The 22,869-nt window shown below is 28.5% G+C and overlaps 1 protein-coding gene across 1 annotated transcript in view; it reads right to left on the bottom strand.

Annotated features, from left to right (window-relative positions):
• Nucleotides 1–22,869, bottom strand: part of LOC136072053 (uncharacterized) — a 96,439-nt gene that overhangs the window by 10,349 nt on the left and 63,221 nt on the right. The window contains exons 23-27 of the mRNA XM_065820109.1: nt 21,797–21,923; nt 21,443–21,598; nt 12,612–12,754; nt 5,419–5,704; nt 5,050–5,223 (exon numbers count right to left, since the gene is read on the bottom strand). Coding sequence (XP_065676181.1) covers nt 5,050–5,223; nt 5,419–5,704; nt 12,612–12,754; nt 21,443–21,598; nt 21,797–21,923 — 886 coding nt within the window. The remainder of the gene's footprint in view (nt 1–5,049; nt 5,224–5,418; nt 5,705–12,611; nt 12,755–21,442; nt 21,599–21,796; nt 21,924–22,869) is intronic.

A 22,869-nucleotide genomic window follows, 5' to 3' on the forward strand; every position in this document is an offset into this window, starting at 1 on the left:
AAATTTTACTAGATCACACAAGAGAGGCTAGCTCTTTGAAGCCCATTATAGTATTTGCAGAAAAGAGAGAGAGAAGCAACATTACGGCAGTGTGATGATGGTTGAAGGTTGGCTGCAAGAGCAGGGCCAACAATGTTAACTATGTGTTTTTGCACCTTGCCTAAAAGAAAAAGGGCATCATTAGAAGATCCGGCCCAGATATGGCAACAGTATTCCATACAAGGCCAGATTTGAGATTTATAGAGATAGAGTATAGAATCCGGAGTAAGAAAGTGTCAAATGCCGCCTCTAAGCAATTAGAGAGTGTTGGCTTCTTATCAAGACAAGAATAAATAGTAGTACTATCAGCAAACAACAGCACCTTAGCTGTGAGAATTTCTGGAAGATTGTAAATGCAAATTAAAAAGAGTATAGGGCCAAGGACAGAACCTTAAAAAACCCCTAAAGTTACAGGAAATGAAAAAGAGTGCTGTCCATCAAGGACAACTTTTATACTACAATTGGTAAGGAAAGATTCCATAATCTTAAAGATGTTACCTGATACACTATATAAAGAGAGCTTATGGAGAAGACTAGCATGCTGAACTTTATGAAAGTCTTTACAAATGTCAAGAGCAATAAATCCCTAAACCTCATTAAATCTATCAAACGCATAATAAAATCTATCAGTTATTACCCTTGCTTATTATAGTAAGAAGACTAATGGGATGATTAGACGAGTCAGAGTGCTTTTCATAATTTTTGAAAATAGGGATAATAAATGCCGGTTTACAGTAGGCTGAAAAACAAGACTCTGATAAGCACTTGTTAATTTGTTTTGAAAGTATTTTTTGAGAGGTTCTTAGCAAAGCATTCAGCTTTGTCTTTAGGTGAGGTAACAAATTTGAATCACGCAAATGAGGAGGAATATCAGATTTGCCTTTATTATAGACATTGACAAAGTTTCTCCAGTCAAAAGATTCTCCAAGTCTCAGGAGTCTAATTTTTACATACAAAACAAGCATTTATTTTTTGGAGAATCATTTTGATGATAGATATGGAAGTAAAGGTTACAATCAGAAATTGCAGCAGCACAATGAGAGGAAAACGATTGAGAAGAGTGAGGTTTGACTTAGAACCGTCTAGAGAGAATAAAAAACTCTAGCTTGAATCCAAAAAGTTACATAAGAAACATATTTGTTAGCAAGACAAAAGAGTTCTACCCAAGGGCTATCACAAAGATAATCATGGAAAGAAACCAAGTCAGTTTTAAGGTAGTTGTAAGAGGTATAATGATAGGGGGATTCTGATGATGAAGAAGAATGAGATAATAGTTTAAGAGAGATAAAACTATGATCAGTAGCACCTAAGGATTAAAGTGGAGAAAAAGAGCACAGAATAAGATCAGAAACATAAGTCAAAGGCATAGATCAAGTTGAGAAGATGAATGATTCCGATTATCTGAAAATTGGAAAGTTGACTATTCGTGTAAGAGATTGAGAAAGACAAAAATTGTTGGCCTTAGCGCCTGCAGAGTCAATGACACTGAAACCAAGTCATTCAGTGTGGTAAGCATTAAACTTATTAACAACAACGATATTGGCTGAAGGATAAAAAGAAAGGGCTTGGTCAATTTGATCAGAAATAACATCGAAAAGAGTGCAGTCTTAAGATGAAGGAAAGCGATATAGAACAGATAGAAAGATGATATTGATCTGAGAAATGGGTGAATTCTTACGAATGTAAATGCCCATGCCAAGCATATGACTATTGAAGTCTTTAAAAATTAAAGGAAGATAGTTATCAACACTAAAATCACAAGATGAGATAGCTGAAATCTAATTAGTCTCACAAAGAGCAAGTAGGTCTGGTGAACTTTGCAAAAAATAAGAATCAACAGAAGAAAAGTTACTTCAAAGACAACAAATACTGTGATGGATAGATTTAGAGAACTTGGTCATGACAATGGTTTTTTGTGTTTTATAGTTTTTGGTACTTTAGTCATTATTGGATTTGTTAAAGAACTTGATTCAAAGCACAGAGAGTACCCATAACACTATTTAATAGTCCAAGTAATTGTCTCATTACTATTAAAAAACCCTAAACCATAACAAAGGGCTCCAAGTGTGACCTTGACAATGGGTATTAAAAGTAAAAACAAGGACACCATTCATGCGCAACATGGCACTGTTAGTATTCTGATACTTTACAGCTATCCTCAGACAACAGCTGCCCTCAGAACCATAAAACTGAACTTTAGGTTGTACCCTCATAAGGAGATAATAGAATGATTTGCCTTGTCATAAAAATAGACACATGCAAAACCCATGTATTGAGTCAAAAAGAACCAGCACTCAATATCCTAAACTGGAAACAATGTATTATAAATACATCTATGCCAGCCTAATAGATGAAAAATCTGGTCAACAGATAGAATCTGTAAAGTTAATGTGATATTCCTACTTTTTTCTTTCTTGATTTGCTCATTTTTTAAAACTACTATACACAGCGAAATGTACATTTATTGATTGAATTATTTAGAAATAAGTGAAATGAGTGTGTACAACAAGTGTTTCATTTTTGGGTTTTGTTTTGAGAAAACAGTTTTTAAATTAAGGTTTTTATTTTAAACAGGTCTTGCTTTTTAAATTATGACATAATGCAAAAACAAGCAACATGCATGGAATAATAAGAGACACTCTATAATATATATATATATATATATATATATATATATATATATATATATATATATATATATATATATATATATATATATATATATATATATATATATATATATATATATATATATATATATATATATATATATATACATATATATACAGTATCGGACAAAACAAGTGCAACCAAATAATGCTAATTTAGTTTCTTTATATAAAAGTGCTGCATTTTTTCAATTTAGAGAAATAACTATGTAACTGTTTAGAGACAAAGTTCTTCAAGTTTTATTCATCACAAAGTTCATTATTTGTACACGAAAATTAATAAATTAATCAAAAGTATTTAAAAAAGTTGATTTCCTTCTGGACAAAACAAGTGCAACTCGACAAAATGTTGACCAAGCTGTATTTCGCTATCAATATTTCCTCGCGAATCCTTTGTTGTTGATCACAGCCTTGCATCTTCGAGGCATAGATTCAATCAGGTGATCAATGAAACTTTGTGGAATCGCTGCCCAGGCCTTTTGGATTTGTTCAAACAGTTGATCCTTATTACAAAAACCTTCACAATTAATTCTGCGGTTGAAGATCTCCCACAGGTTCTCGATAGGGTTGAGATCCGGAGTTTGAGGCGGCCAATCCATCACCATTAGGTGGTTGTCTTGAAACCACTGCTTGACTACTTTTGCAGTGTGTTTCGGATCGTTGTCTTGCTGAAAAACCCATTTTATTGGCATATTCCATTTAGCATGAGGTAACATAACATCTTTCAGGATATTTTTATACATGAAACGGTCCATTATTCCATCGTTTTGATGTATTGGACCTAGACCATCAGCAGAAAAACACCCCTAGACCATTACATTGCCTCCACCATGCTTCACGGTCTTATGGCAGTAATGTAAATTGAGGCGTTTTTCGACCGGTCAACGTACACGGATAATGCCATCGCTCCCAATGATGTTGAACTTCGATTCATCGACATTCCAGTCAATATGATGTGTAGCAAACAGGAGTCTTTTCTTCTGGTTTTTTAGTGAAATCAGCGGTTTCTTTGCAGGGCGTCGAGAAAACAATCCGGCTTCAACAGCACGTCGTCAGATTGTTCGGTCCGATACAGGCAGCTCTAATTGCTTTTGTATCTTGACTGATGATATCCAGGGATCCTTCTTAACGGATCTGATGATCATAGAATCCTCTCTAGAAGTGGTGGAACGCGGTCTTCCACCTTTGTTATCTGCTGCCAACTTCCCCGTAGAACAATATTTGGACCATAGTCTTGATACGGTCCATTTTTTCACGCAATATTTATCACAAATACTTTTTGTCACATTCCACTTACGTAATCGCCAATAATTTTCTTTCTTAGTTCCAATCCAAGACTGTTGGGAGCCATTTTTGCACTTGAAGTCATAAAAATAATAAAAATGAATAATCACGCTTCTCAAGGCTTACCGTGTTACATTTACCTTGTGATGATACAATAATGCTCTGTGGAACACCACATCTTGGTTGGATGTGGACTGTATTGATGTAATGAAACACTTGTTGTATTTCACTTCTTGTATTGATGTTCTTCGATAAAACACTTTGATAAAACTCACTTCGATAAACTGTCTTGATAATACTGACTGATTGACTTCCATATACTGACTGAATTACATGTCGATTTACATGTCTCTTATATAATAAAATGAACCTGTGTGAACCTGTTCTGGAAGATTCTAGATGCTTCTTTTCGATGCTTCTGGATGCGTCTGGATGCTTCTGAATGTTTCTGGATACTTCTGGATGCTACTGGATGCTTCCAGATGCTTCTTCTGGAAACTTCTGGAAGCTTCTGCATGCTTCTAGAAACTTCTGGAAACTTCTGGATACTTACTTTAATTATTAAAAAACTTCTGTGACATTGACACGGACCAGACTTAAGAAAATGAAACAACCAAAAAAGTTGCACTTGTTTTGTCCACTGTAAAATGGCACTTGTCAACGAAATTCTGCCTGTGTGCTGTCACCTGTCAGCTGATTGCTCATGTCATGGCATGCTATGACTCCAGACTCCTGAACTGTTTGCTGTGGTAGTATAGTTCGTTTCGTTTTTAAGACATGTAAAATTAGGAACACTTTTTAGCATTGTTGGATGTTGGTTGCAAATGTTTTGTCCAATACTGTATATATATATTTTGTGAGTCTTGATATTTTCTAACAATGAAATGCAAAAATACTTTATATGTGACAATTATCGAGATTAGATCAAACTATCTATTGCTTTCTGCGTAGATAATAGTAAGATAAATGAATTAAAAAAAAATCTTTCTTGAATGAAAAGGAAGATTAAAAGTAAAATTCCTTTTGGTGCAACTTACAACTAACAAAACAAACTTACAATTTTTACGTATCATATCATCCATGGATCTTATATGATTTAAGTATGATTTCTTCTGATTGAAATATGCATCCCGAGCATTATTTATATGTTTTAGGGTTGAATAAAAACCATCTGCCATTGTTTGGTATCGTGAAATAACATTTTGTTGCTGTTGGCAAGCATTTGGGGATTCTGAAAGAATGCATGAAATTCATTTTTAAGTATAAAATTGAAAGCTTTACTATGGTAAAACAAAATCCATACGTATATATACATATACATTTATATATACTCCATATATATACATTTCTTAAATACAAAGCTTGCATTTTTTTACTTGAATTTATTTGTAATGTTTTTTTATTTGCTCAACTAGCTTTTTTATACCTTCTTTAAGTATTTTTTCATGTTTAGAATTAGTAGCAAAAATCAAAGGTTTTGTTGTTTCTTGTCTTTTAGCACCTAATTCCTCAAAGCTATGATCTTTCCATGGTTCAACATTTTTCAAAAAATTCATGGTTTCTTGACTACGAAGGTGCACATGTGGTAATGGATCATAAGCAAGTTTATGGTAATACAACTGCTCTTTGGTTAGCACAGTAGTTCGCTTTTCAATAGGAGAAGTTGTTTTTGAGCTAACTTCGTTTTCAACACGAGACGATTCACTATCAACCTAGAACAAAGTTGATCTTAATTATTCACTATTTAAAAATATTTGATTAAAACAGATTATTTAAAATTATACTCCATTCACACCGAAAATTAAACAAGATTTAATAGTAGTATTTTAAACACGTTTTATATTTTCTGATTCACATCAAATTTACAACTGGTTTTAATTTCACACAGAAAGTGTAAAAGTTAAATAAAACAACCTCATGATGCTGTTTTAATAAGACACAATTAAAATCCAGTTTATTTAAGTGCAGGTTTGGTGTGAATGGAGTATTAAATTGTCTAAACTATTATACACAAAACTTGAAAAAAAGTTTAAAAAAATATTTTAATCTTTAAAGACTCAAAAAAAAAAAATGTTGCTTTTTATTTGGGTTTGAAAAATAAATATTTTTATTTATTTCAGGCTCGGGTTGCACACATGAGTTGTTCGGGTTGAAAAGAAAATTTCATACTCGACTAGTTTTTCTACAGAAAAAATTATGAAACAATCTGGACCAAAAAAATGGAGCATCACATTTTTCTAAAACTTAAACAACCTTGAAATCAAATATGTTTAAATCGCAAGAGAACGAATCTTATTTTTTTTCTATTTTATTGTCTCTGTTTCTAATCTATTAAATCACTTTAAAGATTAGAAACAAAAGATTTAATGTTATGTTTTTGTTTTTATTAGCAAATAATATCTTTGTTATAAGATTGCAGGTTTTTGTTTATTTTTATTTTATTTAGATTGGATATTATCATTTGTTTTTTTTTTTATTTCTTTACAAATACGTTCTTAAAAATATCTTTTTTACAACTTTAGTTTATAAATGTTTTGTTTATAAATATTTCTATTTAATTCAATTTTGTCTTTAGTTGTTTAATTTAGTTTCTTTTTTTTGAAATTTTTAAAATAAAGGTGATTTATGAAAGTTACTTGCTTTATTCTTTTGTTCACTTCAGAGCAGTTTATAAAACTCTGAAGTGTTATGACTGTAGTAACAAAATTTATTTGTTACTACAGTCATAACAATAGTAAAACTACTGGTAATTTTTTTAATGATAATAGTGAAATTGAAATTCATGATAATAGTGAAATTGAAATTCATGATAATAGTGAAATTGAAATTCATATGGTTTGAAGAGATTATTAGAAGAAATGCTAATAGGCAGCTTCAAAATAATCTTCCCCAAAATGATAGAGATAAAGCTCGGAGTGATGAAATTAATTGCTGCCGAAATGTAAGAAATGCTGCTTGGCAAGCAGAACTTAATTTGAACCCAAATAAAGATAATGTGGTTAAGTGAGTTGATAATAATTGCAATTGAAATGAAAGAAATAGGCTAGGCTATATTTCTTTCTAGCTAGGTGAAATTAATCATTAATAAAATGTACAAAACACTGCGTAGAGAGCAAAAATAATTTAAACTTAAATAAAGACAATGTGGTTGGGTGAGTTGAAAAAATTGTTGCAGAACTGAAAGAGATAGGCCTAGGTAAGATGAAACTAATCATCTACATAATGTACAAAATGCTGCTTGACAAGGAATGAAGTTTCAGTTGTATTTGTTGAAGATTGTGCTCCAACTGCTTCCAGGAAAGTTATTATTTACCCAAGAGGTCATCCCCTAAAAATTATATAGAATATTTAAGCCAACTTTGATCCTTTGGCATAATTAATTAAAGGAAAACCTGAAAATGTAACACTGGTTAGAAATCATGCTACATTATCTTAGTTTTGCAATTATAGATTTTCAGTAAGAAATATTTTTTGTTCAATACTTTATGGTAAGAAACTATTTCAGCAAAATGCTGTTGATGCATATGTTAAAATTAAAGAGCGTGTCTTGCTTTCATCAGAAATAAACAAAAAAATCTGAGAAGCGAGCAGTATGATACCATACAAAACAATTTAAACAACCTTAGAAATGATCATGATGTTAGATGATTAATGATAAACTTATGTAGGAAATCCTAGAGGTTTAAAAGAAAATTTTGAAGATGCTATGGCTATCAATAAAAAAATGGTAAATCATGTCTTTTTATTATTTTACTAGAAACAAAAAAATGGAGTGATAACTGAAAGAAAAAAAACAACAGATAACTGAAAATTTATATTCAAGTTAGTCTGCAAATGATAGATCTGACATCTGACAAGAATATTTAAACTCAAACTAAATAATCCCCTTAATGATACTTTTAAGTATGATTTATCAGGGAAAGTTGCAACCCATGTTCAAGTTAATGAATTTCTAAAGCATGGTTTGCCAGATGTCCATATTTTACTTTACTTTGCAAATGATGATAAGTTCGATATCAATGATTTAATATCTTCAGAAAGTTTAGACCGCAAACTTTATGACATTATTAAAACTTATATAATTTATGGTCCATGTGGTACATTGAATCCAAATTCTCCCTGCATGAAAGATGGAGTATGTAGCAAAACAAATCCTAAAAATGTAATGCTACCATAGTAGCAGTTCATAATAGTATATGTCATGGTAGGCATCATGATAACTGCTTGGTTTTAAATATTAAAGAAAAAAATGTAGATAATCTTTATGTGGTACCTTACAATCTGTGGTTATCAAAGAAATATCAAGCCCACATTAATGTTGAAGCATGTCTGTAAAGGCTGTTAAATATTTGTATAAATACATACACAAGGCGCATGATTGCGCAAACATTTTGATAAATGAACAAATTATTCATGATAAACACTTTTTTAGATTGTCTTTAGGCTGGTGCAACTGAAGCTTTGTGGCAATTATTCAAGTATCCCATAAGTCAAATGTCACACACTATAATCTGCCTTAAAGTTTATCTTCCTGAAAATCAGTTAGTGAATTTTAAAGGAGCAGAACAATTGCTTTAGATTATACTGCTTAATGTGATTAACACCTTAAGGTTTAAGTTGAGTTCCAAAAATAAAGCAGCATGTAGTTATTCATATGTAGATATTCCCTTGATAATATTCCAACTTGATAACTATTTTTCTTAAATTTTTGTTACTTTTGTAACAAAGATCTCTCTCCTTATTCTTCACTTGCATCACCAAGGCAAATATTTAATTTACATCCAAGATCACAGAAGGCTTACATTTTATTAACATTATACAAACATATTATTAATTTTTTACACTTTAATAAAGTTAATAAAAAATGCTTTCCCAATATAGGACAACATCTATAAGGTTTTGTGACCCTGATATAGAATTAGTTAACCAAAGGCTCCAACAGAGCTATGATATAATTGGATGGCGAGGTAAATATTCAATTCTGTTAATTAAATCTGCATAGTTTTTAGCAATATCCGCAAACAACAACCCTTCAGTTTTCTTCTTGCTATCTATTGTTTTAACAAATTTTTTATCATTTATAAGTTTTCAGTGCTTTAACAAATTGTTTCATGAAACCAATTTGTGGTACTTTTGTTACTTTTAAAAAAGAAGCTATATCATGGGAGGATGTACATGCTGTTAATGGTAGTGTTGTTGAAATGCTTGGTGAAGCATACATTTTAACTGGCTTGTTGCAAGATGATATTGAATGGCAGAGTACTCTTTTTTAAGACAGTTTTAATGCATGCCAAAGCAAATTAGACAGTTTTTTCAATTATTAGATCTTTTGTGAACCTGAAAATCTTTTGAAAACATAAAAACTTTTATGTTGGATGATTTCCTTTGCCACTCAGTCCCACTTCTAATAGCTGAACAATCAAGTTAAAAAAGATCATTAACTAAAGAGGTAAAAACTGGATGATTATAATCTGCCTACTATTGATGAATTCATAGATTTTAATCTAGAAAATGTTGATGAATTGTTCATTTGATTACTTGATAAAGTCAATCGAATAAGAATACCAATTAATTGAATGTATGTAATGCTATTCTTGCTGCACTTAATGTGCAGCCAAGTGTAGAAAATAAACATTTCTGATTTTCTGATTGTTTTTCATGGATAGACCAGCTGGTAGTTAAAAAACATTTACTTATAATTTGTGTTTGATTGCTGAAACCATAAGTAGTGATTTTAAATCAGCTACAGCTGCATGGACTGGCATAGTAGCATTTCTTCTTACAAGTGGACCTACATCGCATGACATATTTAAACTTCCTATCCAAATATTAGATAACAACTGAATCATATCTTAACTGTAATTGATAGGTTGATAGGTTTTTAAAAGATGTTTACAACAACAACTTTCTATTTAGAGGAAAAGTCATTCTTTTTGATGATGACTTTAGCAAATACTGCTAGTTGTGAAAAGAGGGCAACCAGCTGAAGTTGTAGAATCATGTATAAAATGTTCTTTACATGGTAACAGGTGCAAAGGTTTGCATTAAGCAAAAATATATGAGTACATAATGAGGAAGAAGAGTTTTGGCAATGGCTATCAAAATTTGGTAGTCAAACAATACCTGTCAAAGAGGAAAATCCTTGTAAAGGATGCATTGAAATACTGCCTCAGTGCATTATTAGGAAAAATGAAAAAATTGTTGAAAGATGCTGATCAAGACGCTGAACAAAATGCTGAAAAAGAAGATTATTTTAAATTTATGATTTTTATACCGAATTAACAATATCCAAATCCATTCAATTAAAAATCAAATGTGGTTTAATTTTTAATCAATAATAAAGTGCTTGAAAGTCTACTTGGAGAGGTCAAAATTTATTTAAGTGCTAATCAAATTAGGAATGATAACATTAATAAAAGAAATGACATTTCTATTGAGGTTTTAAACAGCTTAACTCCTTAAGGTATGCCTCCTCATTGTTTAAAATTAAAAATTGTTGAGTAATTATGCTAATTGGAAATTTAGATCTCAAAACTGAGTTATACAATGGCACCAGATAAAAGTTTGTGCTTTTCAAAATAATTATATTGATGCAGAAATTTCAACAGGTGTTTCTGGTGGTAAACAGGTATTAGTTCCTCAAATTCAGCTGGTTCCATCAAATTTAACTTGGTTCTAAAACATTGCCAGTTTCCTGTCAGATTGACATATTTAATGACAATAAAAATCTAGGTCGAACATTTGATAGAGTTAGTGTATAATTAAAAAAAAAAATGTTTCTCTCATGCTAAACTATATCTTGTATGTTCAAAAACAAGATCATTTAATAGTTTGCTTATTAAAACTGATAAACATCCCATTCAAGGTAAGGTAGGTGAATGTTACACAAATGTTTTATTTTCTTATGTTTTTCATTTATAGTTTTTAGATTTTTCATTTTGAAAATTTATTATTTGGCAGTGTTTAGTGTCAAATGTTGTTGCTGATTCAGAGCTAGATTGTATTGTACTGTCTAGTCTTTTTTAATTATTCTGGAAACACATAGGAATGTCTGTTAATGTTAGCATAATGTGTACTTACAAATATGTAATTTTTACAATTATTTTCTTCTTTTAATTCTAATTCACTAACAACAAGGCAAAATAAGCTACAACAAAGCTAAAACAAGCAACAACTGCTAAATTGGAAGTTACTAAAAAAAAAAAAGTGTTAATAAGCAAGGAAACGGTTTCATAGTGTGAAAGGAAATTAGAGCTATAGCTAATATCCGGATGACTGGAAAGATCATCCTTGTCATCATTCAAACTAAAAAATTCACTATTTTTAAGTTTTTTTTTCTTTTCTTAATGATTTCCTTAGCTATCTGCTAAGCAAGTTCTTTAATTTTTTTTCAGGGGGAATTAGTTAGTATGCAGAAGTGCCCCCATTTTCTACCTTGAGAATTTTGGACATTGAGATCAAGTATGCTCCTTTACCCCTTTAAAAGGATCAACTATCCTTATGCTGATATTTTTTTAAAAAATTCAGGTTTTAGGCTAGATTAGTTAGATTTTGAATACCAATGTTTTGGTGTTAATTGGGTGAAAGTACAAGAAGTTATTAAGTATTTAATATAACAAGAATAATATTACAAGAAGTTATTATTTATCTTAAATTGTTTTTATTTTTAAAAAAACTCTAAGCCATGATAAAGCATCATTATTTTTAACTACGAAAACTTATTGAAATTACTAAACTAAAGAGTATAACAGGGTGTATGATCAGGGCATTGCATCAGGGTGTATGCTGGATCAGAGAATTCAGATATCTAAAATAATCGGAGAAATTGAGCATTGTATTGAACTTTGTAATATTCATAAAAAATTGTTTTGCTTAAAACTGACATGACCTATGTCAGTTATATAATGTAAGATTTTAACTGACAAATAGTCTATAACCTATACTTTTAATATAAATTTTATTGATATTTTTTATATTTGCAATTGAAAAACGCATATCTAAAAAAAAAAAATACATACATACATATATATATATATATATATATATATATATATATATATATATATATATATATATATACATATATATATACATACATACATATATATATATATATATATATATATATATATATATATATATATATATATATATATATATATATATATATATATATATATATATATATATATATATATATATATATATACATATATGTAAAATATATATAAAAAAATTTAAATATATATTTAATAGTAATTATTATTAAAATAATATTTAATAACTTTATTAAAAACTTTTTGTGTACTTTAATTAAATATTTCAATATTTAATTAAACTGATTTCAACTTAATTAAATATTTAACTAAATTTAAATTGATTACTGCGCTTAGTGCTAAAAATTGGCCTGAAGATCGAACAACACCCATTTTTATAGCAGTATAGTCTTTAACTTGCTACTCCATAAGATAAAATTGCTTTCATAATTTTTTAAAATGGATTTAAGGGGTTGAAAAGAGGAAAATAAAATAAAAATAAAAAAACAAAGCAACCAGCTTTTTTCATAAAAGTGGTTTAAGTAAAGTAAATTTAAAAAATTTTTGTTGCACAAAATATTACTTTTTTTGCTTCTCCACTTAAATCTCCAACTTCAGCATTAATGCTTGCTGTCTTGCTATCCAAGTCTTCAATCTCTGGTACGCGTTGTTTAGCAGCAGTTGAACCCAATGAATCATAAATGTTTAAGTTTAAGCAAATTGTTCCTTTAAAAAAAAAAAAGTATTACTATGTCATGCACTCATACACACAGACACACACACAAACACAGATATATGTATATATATATATATATATGTATATATATATATATATATATATATATATATATATATATACATATATATATATATATATACATGTATATATACATATATATATATATATATATATATATATATATATATATATATATACATATATATACATATACATATATATATACATATATATATATATATATATATATATATATATATATATATATATATATATATATATATATATATATATATATATATATATATACATACATATATATATATATATATATATATATATATATATATATATATATATATATGTATATATATATCTACTATAGAGTGTTTAGATAACAAATTGTTAACTATTTTTACATTAATAAATTGTTAACATATTTTTACATTATAAAAGAAAAAGAAAAATATATATATAAGAATAATAAAAGAAAAGATTTTGGCCCAATGCCAAACTCTCATATATATATATATATATATATATATATATATATACATATATATATATATATATATATATATATATATATATATATATATATATATATATACATATATATATATATATATATATATATATATATATATATATATATATATATATATATGAGAGTTTGGCATTGGGCCAAAATCTTTTCTTTTTTTTTAAAATATATATATATATATATACATATATATATATATATATATATATATATATATATATATATATATATATATATATATATATATATATATATATATACATATATATATATATATATATATATTATATATATATATATATATATATATATATATATATATATATATATATATATGTATATATATATACAGTCTTGGCCATAAGTTTGGAACCGATTAGGTTTTTTGATATAATTACACTTTTTATACCCAAAATATCAACAAAAACTTTTGAAATCATTTTTATTTTAAATATTATATACAAGTAAATATTCTGTCATGTAAAAAATGGTATCAGTATTTTGAATAATGTCCTTTGGCACCCAGTACTGCTGCTATTCTCGCTGGCATTGAATCGGACAATTTCGCGCAGTATTCTGGGGTTATGGCAGTTGTCCATACACGCTTGATGGCATCAATCAGAGACTTCTCTGACGTTGGATTTGTGGCAGCAACCTTCTGCTTAATCATTGTCCACATGTTTTCTATTGGGTTTAGGTCAGGACTTGAGCCAGGCCATGGACCCAAGACTTCGATATGTTTCTGTCTTAGCCAGTTGGTTACAACTGCTGCTCTGTGGCAGGGTGCACCATCATGCTGAAATACCTTACATTTCAGAATGTTCATGTGAGTGTTCAACTTTTCCTTTAATATCCCAAGGTAAACTTGAGCATTGATGGTTGTATTCTTTGGCATGAACCATATGCCACCTCGACCTGATGCCGAGAAACTTGCCCACACCATAACGGTAGGCGCCTGCTTCACAGTGGGAACAACATACCTGATGTTGTATCTTTGTTTTGCAGGTCTCCTAACATGTCTGATATATGAGGCAAACTGAGAAAAAGTTGACTCATCTGAAAACATAGTTTTTTTCCAGTCTTGTGCAGTCCAGTCTTTGCACTTGCGACAGAATGTCAAGCGGTCACGGATATTCTTTTTACTTAACATGGCTTTCTTTGCTGGACGACATGATGGCAGCTTGAATTCCTTCAAAAGGCGTCTTCTGATTGTTCTTGTACTGGCAGGAAGTGATGAATTTACTGCTATCTGGAGAGATGACCATGTTGGATTTGCAGCAGCAAGCCGATGTATCACCCGATCCGTTGTGGCAGAAGTTATGCGAGGTCGTCCAGACCTCTTTCTGGATTCCAGAGTGCCCAACTGCTTTGCTCTTGCAATGCCTTTGGTGACAGCAGACTTAGATATGTGCAGTATACCAGCTATTTTACTGTGAGAATAATTCTGCTGGTGTAGGATCATCATCTGTGCCCTTTTCTCCTTCGAAAATTCAATACTTCTAGTCATTTTACGCACTGTACATGTTAATGTAGAATACTTACTGCTAATAATATAAATAATTATAAATTAATAGATCTATTTTTATGAATAGTATATATTATTGAATGATAATTTGCAAACATTTATACAAATAAAGCGATTTATTTGCATATTTTTACTTCTTATATAACAATAAAAGGATAAATTAATTAATTTTATACTTATAAGAAGTTAAGCCTTACCTTTCGCACTGATATGCAGTTAATATATATGTAAATCAGCTAATTAATTGATTAAAATATAATGTATAGTTTGTTAATATAAGTAAGTATATTTCAACATTAGTTCAACCGAATATTAGTTCAGGTAAACATTAGTTCAAGGGAACGATAGTTTAGGCATTGAACAGTGTATAATGCAGCTTAATGAGGGTCATATTGTTCACGATGCTCTGCTGCGGTGTAAAGTTACACGATTCACGTTTTGCAACGATTAAGAAGTCGCGAAGGCATTTAACTATGCAACTGATGCTGCATAAACACGATGCTGCAGCAGTTAAATGCCGTACGCGTCATAGAAACGTTCCTATGAGAAAAAAATTCATCGGTTCCAAACTTATGGCCAAGACTGTATATATATATATATATGTATATATATATATATATATTTTGGTGCAGAAGTTGCACCTTACATTAAAGATTTTGCACTATAGGTCTGACTAAAAACAATGGTCGAAGAGGCTGATCATTCAATTTAGCAACTTTTTTTGACTAATTTGAGGCAGATGCCTTCAAGACATTTTGAGGATTGATTTGAACATAGGCGCTTGTTACATATAATTGCTGCATGCTTCTCTATGGTAGAAAATATTCTAAATTAGGAGTTAGAAGTATCGCAAAACACGGGCCGAGCATGAACCATATGTAAAAAGTCTAAGGCAAGATAAGTTTTCCATATTAAATCAGGAGGGATGCCAAAAGATGCCAGGCAACGGATAGCAGACATTCCAGCACAACATTTCAGACCATTTTGTAAGTTCACAACAAGGAATTTGAGCAAAGGTTGGGTTTCTAACTTACTGCCTGCAACAAATATTGGCAAACCCTTAGAACCTTCTAAAGATAAATCAATCAGTTTTGTTTAAGTTGGTCATTAAGTACTAAAATGTATGTCAACAATGCAAAAAGTTTTTGCATTGTTGACATACATTTTAGTACTTAATGACCAACTTAGCAAATTATTAACTTCTTCTTGTCATTTTGAGAGCGGTGAAGTAAATATGATTCAATCCATGTTAAAACAGTGTCTGGTAATTTAAAATCATTTTTAGCTGCAAGAAGGACAGCTAGATGAGAGATTTTGTTAATAATTTTTTAAAGTCAATACTAATACATCAAGCATACCTACCTGAAATTAGGAGTTTGTTTAAGGTCCACTAGTTGTACCATTATAAGAACCAGGCACAAAGACAAATTGAGAAGGATTAAACTTTTTCTGAAGGAAAGATCAACCACTGCTTGAGTGCAATTTTCTCTAATATCTTTGCAGCGCTGCAATATATGACATATGACATTTATATGACATATGACAATTATATGACATATGACAAAATAGGATAGGACAAAAGAATTGAGATAGGACAAAATTCACCAGATTTTTTTTTAATTGGAATTACAAGAGCTTTTTTCCATGCGGATGGAAACTTATGTTGAGCAAAGCTTTGATTGTAGATTAGTGTTAAGGGTGGCAGCCAAAATGGTGGTATGATCTCTTAAAATTGTTCCAGGGATATTGTCTGGTCCGCTAGCTGATGATTTAATTTTTGTTAATGCTAGATAGACATCATGTTCATTAGTCACATGAAATGTGGCAGGATCATAATTGTTGTTAGCAATATCAAATTTATCTATTTCTTCTGGCTCGAACACCTTTGCAAAGGTATCATTTAATTCAATGGCTTGCGAGAGAGTGAAAATTTTAGGTTAGAAATTAATTGAGGAAACTAACTTAATCATTTTTTAAAAATCAGAAAAAATGCAACTTAATAGTCTGGAACGTTTTTTGTTTTTTTGGTTTTCTTGAGTAAATATAAAAAATGTTGGTTGTTTTTGTATTCTAGAAAGGTTAGCACATAATCATTATTGTTAAAGATAAAAAAATATCATTAACCTAATTTTTGTAAAGGAAATTATTTTTTAGACTAGCTTTTTAACCCTATAACAACTCCAACCTCATGAACATGCAAGGAGTGCTGCTACATCAACTGACAAATTGATAGAATATGTGATTACTTTAAACTCCAAAGGAAATTTTATAAAAGCTTTGAAAATCATATTTTTCAAACAGTAAAAAACATTACTTTTTAAAATAAGTAATTTTCACCCTACCAAAATATATATATACATTTATATTTATATATATATTATCTTTTTATTTCCTATTTTGTTAATCATTAATTACTTAACACCTTTTGTATAATCTTTTGTAAAATTACACAGTAATTATTTATTTTATAAAATGTAACTATGGTAACTATTGTAAAAACTATTAAATTTTTAATGCAGTCAAAAAAAAAAAAATTGTTCATATACAGAAATTGTAACTAATTTTTTATACCTTATGATATTTATTTATACTGTTTATTGATATTGATGAAACATGTTTTTTTAAATTTTTAAAAATTTTTTTAATTATTTGAAATATATATATTTATATATTTATATATATATATATATATATATATATATATATATATATATATATATATATATATATATATATATATATATATATATATATATATATGTATACATATATATATACATACATATCTATATACATATAAACATATATATATTATATATGTATGTATATATATGTTATTCATATATGTTTATATATACATATATATGTATACATATATATATATATATACATATATATATATATATATATATATGTATATATATATATATATATATATATATATATATATATATATATATATGTTTATATATATATGTTTATATATATGTGTATATATATATATATATATATATATATATATAGATCTATAGTTTGTTGTCTTTGGGAAGAGCGGAAGGAAAAAAGTGATTTATACGCCAACACATATGTCACTTTTAATTACTTTTGACTTTCGTCCAACATTTTCGCGTTGGACGAAAGTAAAAACCATTAACTTAATTACAAATTAATCGTTTTCTAAAAAAGCCACAAAAACGCAAAATTTAATTGACCAGAATGTTTTTAAAAACATTCTGAATGTTTTTAACAATATAAACAATGTTTTTTTTTTTGTTTTTTTAATAAAATGTTTTTATTTCCTAATTTTTTTAATAAAATGTTTTTATTTTTATTTTTTTTGCTGTAAATCATGCGCGGAGTGTTGCTACATCGACTATCTTATAGCCTGACTCGCAAGGGAGTGCTGCTACATCGACTGATAAATTGCCTGACCCGCAAGGGAGTGCTGCTACATCTACTATCTTTTAGCCTGACCCGCAAGGGAGTGCTGCTACATCGACTGAGGGTTTGGTTGGGGCAGGCAGTCTATCAATTAATAAAATAAAAAAATTCTGGTCTTGCATTTTAATTTTTACTTTTTGTCAACAAAATATGGAAAAAACTTTCGGACAACATCTAAGGGTTCTATATATATATATATATATATATATAGAACCCTTAGATGTTGTCCGAAAGTTTTTTCCATATTTTGTTGACAAAAAGTAAAAATTAAAATGCAAGACCGGAATTTTTTTTTTTTAATAATGATAGACTGCCTGCCCCAACCAAACCCTCAGTCGATGTAGCAGCACTCCCTTGCGGGTCAGGCTATTTGTCAGTCGATGTAGCAGCACTCCCTTGCGAGTCAGGCTATTTGTCAGTCGATGTAGCAGCACTCCCTTGCGAGTCAGGCTATTTGTCAGTCGATGTAGCAGCACTCCCTTGCGAGTCAGGCTATAAGATAGCCGATGTAGCAACACTCCGCGCATGATTTACAGTAAAAAAAAAAAAAAATAAAAACATTTTATTAAAAAAAATAAAAATAAAAACATTTTATTAAAAAAAATTAAAATAAAAACATTGTTTATATTGTTAAAAACATTCAAAATGTTTTAAAAACATTCAGAATGTTTTTAAAAACATTCTGGTCAATTAAATTTGCGTTTTTGTGGTTTTTTTAAAAAACGATTAATTTGTAATTAAATTAATGGTTTTTACTTTCGTCCAACACGGAAATGTTGGATGAAAGTTAAAAGTAATTAAAAGTGTCGTATATGTTGGCGTAAGAATCACTTTTTTCCTTCCGCTCTTCCCAAAGCCAACAAACTATAGATCTATATATATATATATATATATATATATATATATATATATATATATATATATATATATATATATATATATATATATATATTTGCTGTTTATTTATATATGTATATCGCAAATATATATATATATATATATATATATATATTTGCTGTTCATTTATATACTAGGTGATAATATATATATATTTATAAATTTTTTTTGCAGCTTTACAAGTATTAATTAAACTAAAATTCAGGATAACTTTAATTGATAAAGCCCTCAAAATCAACAGTTATTGGCTTTCATCTTGATATTGAAAATGTTGAACTCTTTAAAAAAATGTTTTAATGTCGAACTTAATTGACTATCAAATTCACACTACAGAAACTCTTCAAAAAAAGAAAATATATGTCGATATATAATTTAAACTACCCTTGATCAATCTTCAAATACCCTCCAACAATAGCTTAGTAAATACATTCATATTCTTAAAAGAATATTAAAATCAAATTTGTTCTAATGCCTTTTCAAATTGGATATTTAAAATAAAAAATGACCCTTAAAAATGCTTCAATCCTTTGTTGTATAAAAGGTTGCCTTTGCTGTAATGCTAGATTTTTATGTGAAACCACCAGAAATTATACAACAAGGATTCATAAACACTTATGCTCAGACAGAGCTTTTGATAACTATAAACATCTTTAAAAACACAAAAATTGCAAGAATTTTATTAATCTTGACTCATTTTTTTGTATGTCTTTCTGGATGCCTTCTCTAAATTATCAAATTTTAAATCACTCTAAAAAAAATAATTGAGGAAAATTTATTTGTTTTTTAAAAAATTACAAAATGCAACAATAGTTTTATTTAATAGTTGTTATTTTTTTTATTGTTTTATACTGTTTTTATTATTTTAATTCATTTTACTTAATTTACATGTTTTTATTTTTTTATTTTATTTTTAGCCTACAAGCTGAATTATTTTGGGATAGGTGCACTGAAATTAAATTAAGTGGAGCAGAACATAAATACATCACCTAGGGGTTTTAGATATAGACTATAAATTTTATAAAGAACACTAAAAAACCAAAACTTTACTAAAATATCAGAAACTTTATAAAATATTATAAAATTTATACTCTTTATTAATAAAATGGTGAAAAAATTATGGCTACAAAATGTCAGATAAAAATTGCTCTTGTATTTTGTGTTTAATCTACAAGCTGAATTATTTTGGGATAGATGCACGAAAGGTAAATTAAGTGCAGCATGAAAATACATCAACTAAAGGTTTTTGTTTGGGCAAGCACTCTATTAATATTAAAAAAAATTCTTTTAACTTTCAAACTTTTTCTAATCTTACATTTTACTTTTTTAAATATGGACATTAAGCTTGTTTATTATGGTAAAATTAAAGTATACCAAGTAAAGTTATATATATATATATAAATGCTTTGATCAGTAGTCTGATGCCAATTATTGAAATAGAGAACTGTATATCTATATATTTTATAGTAGATAGAACATAAATTTTATAAAGAACACTAAAATACTTTATTAAAATTATAAAATTTATACTATTTTTTATAAAAAACATGGTGAAAAAAATTATTACAAAATGTCATGAAAAAATAACCATATAAAGTTTAGTTTAAAAATGTTGTGTTTTGTCTATATAAATAACATTTAATTTTTATTTAAAACTACTTTTATTTTTGAAACCTCTTTAAAATTCTGATTTTCTTGGCATTCAGGTTGATATACTTTTAAAGAAATTTTTTTTTAGTGATATCAAAGATTAGGGTTAATCATTGGAGGGGTGAGGGTGATCTTTTTTAAAAAGTCAAGAAAACCTATGATTTTTAGCTACTTTAAACCAAAATTTTTTATTTAACAAACTGAGAATATAAAAATGCCATAACCCTTAGGTATAGATTGATATATAAATATACATACATATATATATATATATATATATATATATATATATATATATATATATATATATATATATATATATATATATATATATATATATATACATATACATATACATATAGGTATATTAATTTATGTAAACAAAAGATAGGTATATTAATTTATGTGAACAAAATTTAGTTTAAACATAAATAAAGATTTTTATTACCATAAAACTATATTAAGATAAACATAATTTATCATCAAACTATATTAAGATAAACATAATTTATCATAAAACTATATTATGATAAACATAATTTATTATGAAACTATATTAAGATAAACATAATTTATCAAAATATAGTTTTTAATAATAAAAATCTTTATTGAAATATATACCTTCAAACTGCTTCCTCATTGCTAATAAAGTCACATCAAATTTTATTCCAAGACAAGCATGTTCCTTTGGATCAATCTTCCCATAAACGCAAAACTCGTGAATGGTAATATATGATGAAGCAGCATCAATAATTTTCATAGGTAAATCGAGAATTGCTATTTTAGTGTAATAAATAATATATAATATTATGTTATAATAACTATTAAGTGTTATAAATGTATATAGCAATTGTTATAAATCTATATTCATAAAAATGAAAACTGTTTATGTTAAAAAACTTTTTATGTTAAAATTTAATTTTGATTTCGATTTAATTTAGATTTACTAAATTTTATGGTATCAGTTAATCAAACCTTTGGTTGCTTTTTCTGCAAATTCAAGCACTTTATTTGCAGCATCTAAAACACCTTGAGCAATCTTTTCAATAAAAGAAGTCGCATCTAAAAGAGCAGTCCCAATTTCAGACAATCCAAGTAGAATCTAAAAAAAATTTTTTAATTTATAAATCTAAAATAATTGTTACTTAATGGCTTGGTAAAGTGTGTGCGTGTGTGTGTGTGTGTGTGTGTGTGTGTGTGTGTGTGTGTGTGTGTGTGTGTGTGTGTGTGTGTGTGTGTGGTTGAATGGGATATCTTTTCTTTTTGAGGACTGCCTCAGGTCATGCCAGCATACTTCTGATCAATGTTTTACAGTAACCTGCTGAGATTTCATTAATCCAAACTTGTTTATGGACATTTTTGAGATCAGTTTTGCTTGTTGGATAGTGAGCTGCAACCTTCTTTTTCATAAGGTTCCAACAGTTCTCAGTTAGATTCAAATCAGGTAAGTTTGAAGATCAGTCAATAAGAAGTTGTTAGCAAATAACTTCTTTACTGAACTTGTTGTATGACATGACGCCGAGAGGAGCAACTGTGTGGTGAACACAGTTTCACCATTGATGTTTATGAGGAACTGAATCTTACTTTCTAGAGCTTTTATATACTCTGCTTTATATAAACTGCATTAAATTTGACTCTTTTCTTACATATTTTTAGTCCGCATCCCCATTTGCAGTAATAGCACCACAAACCATTGCAGATGGTAGGTGTTTGCCAGTTTTAATGGTGTATTTCAGGTCCTAATGCTTTTCTACAGGGCATCATTCATAATCAGTCCCTGAGCCATAAACACCTTGAAATTTACTCCTCTCTGAACATCATATCCTTGTGACTCAAACAAAGTTATTTACAAATCATTAGAAGTTTTATTGCCAGTTGTCTTACTACCAACTTGAAGTTATTTGATAAACATCTTCTAATAATTCTTAAGCTGATGTCAGTCCCACATTGTCTTGCTTCATGTGGTATTTAAACAGATGATACATGTGGACTGTAATCAACAACATCTTTCAGCAATTGATTTTTGTGTGCATTCCTTTATTGTTTAC

Source organism: Hydra vulgaris, chromosome 15, assembly GCF_038396675.1.
Source record: "Hydra vulgaris chromosome 15, alternate assembly HydraT2T_AEP".
Taxonomy (NCBI): domain Eukaryota; kingdom Metazoa; phylum Cnidaria; class Hydrozoa; order Anthoathecata; family Hydridae; genus Hydra; species Hydra vulgaris.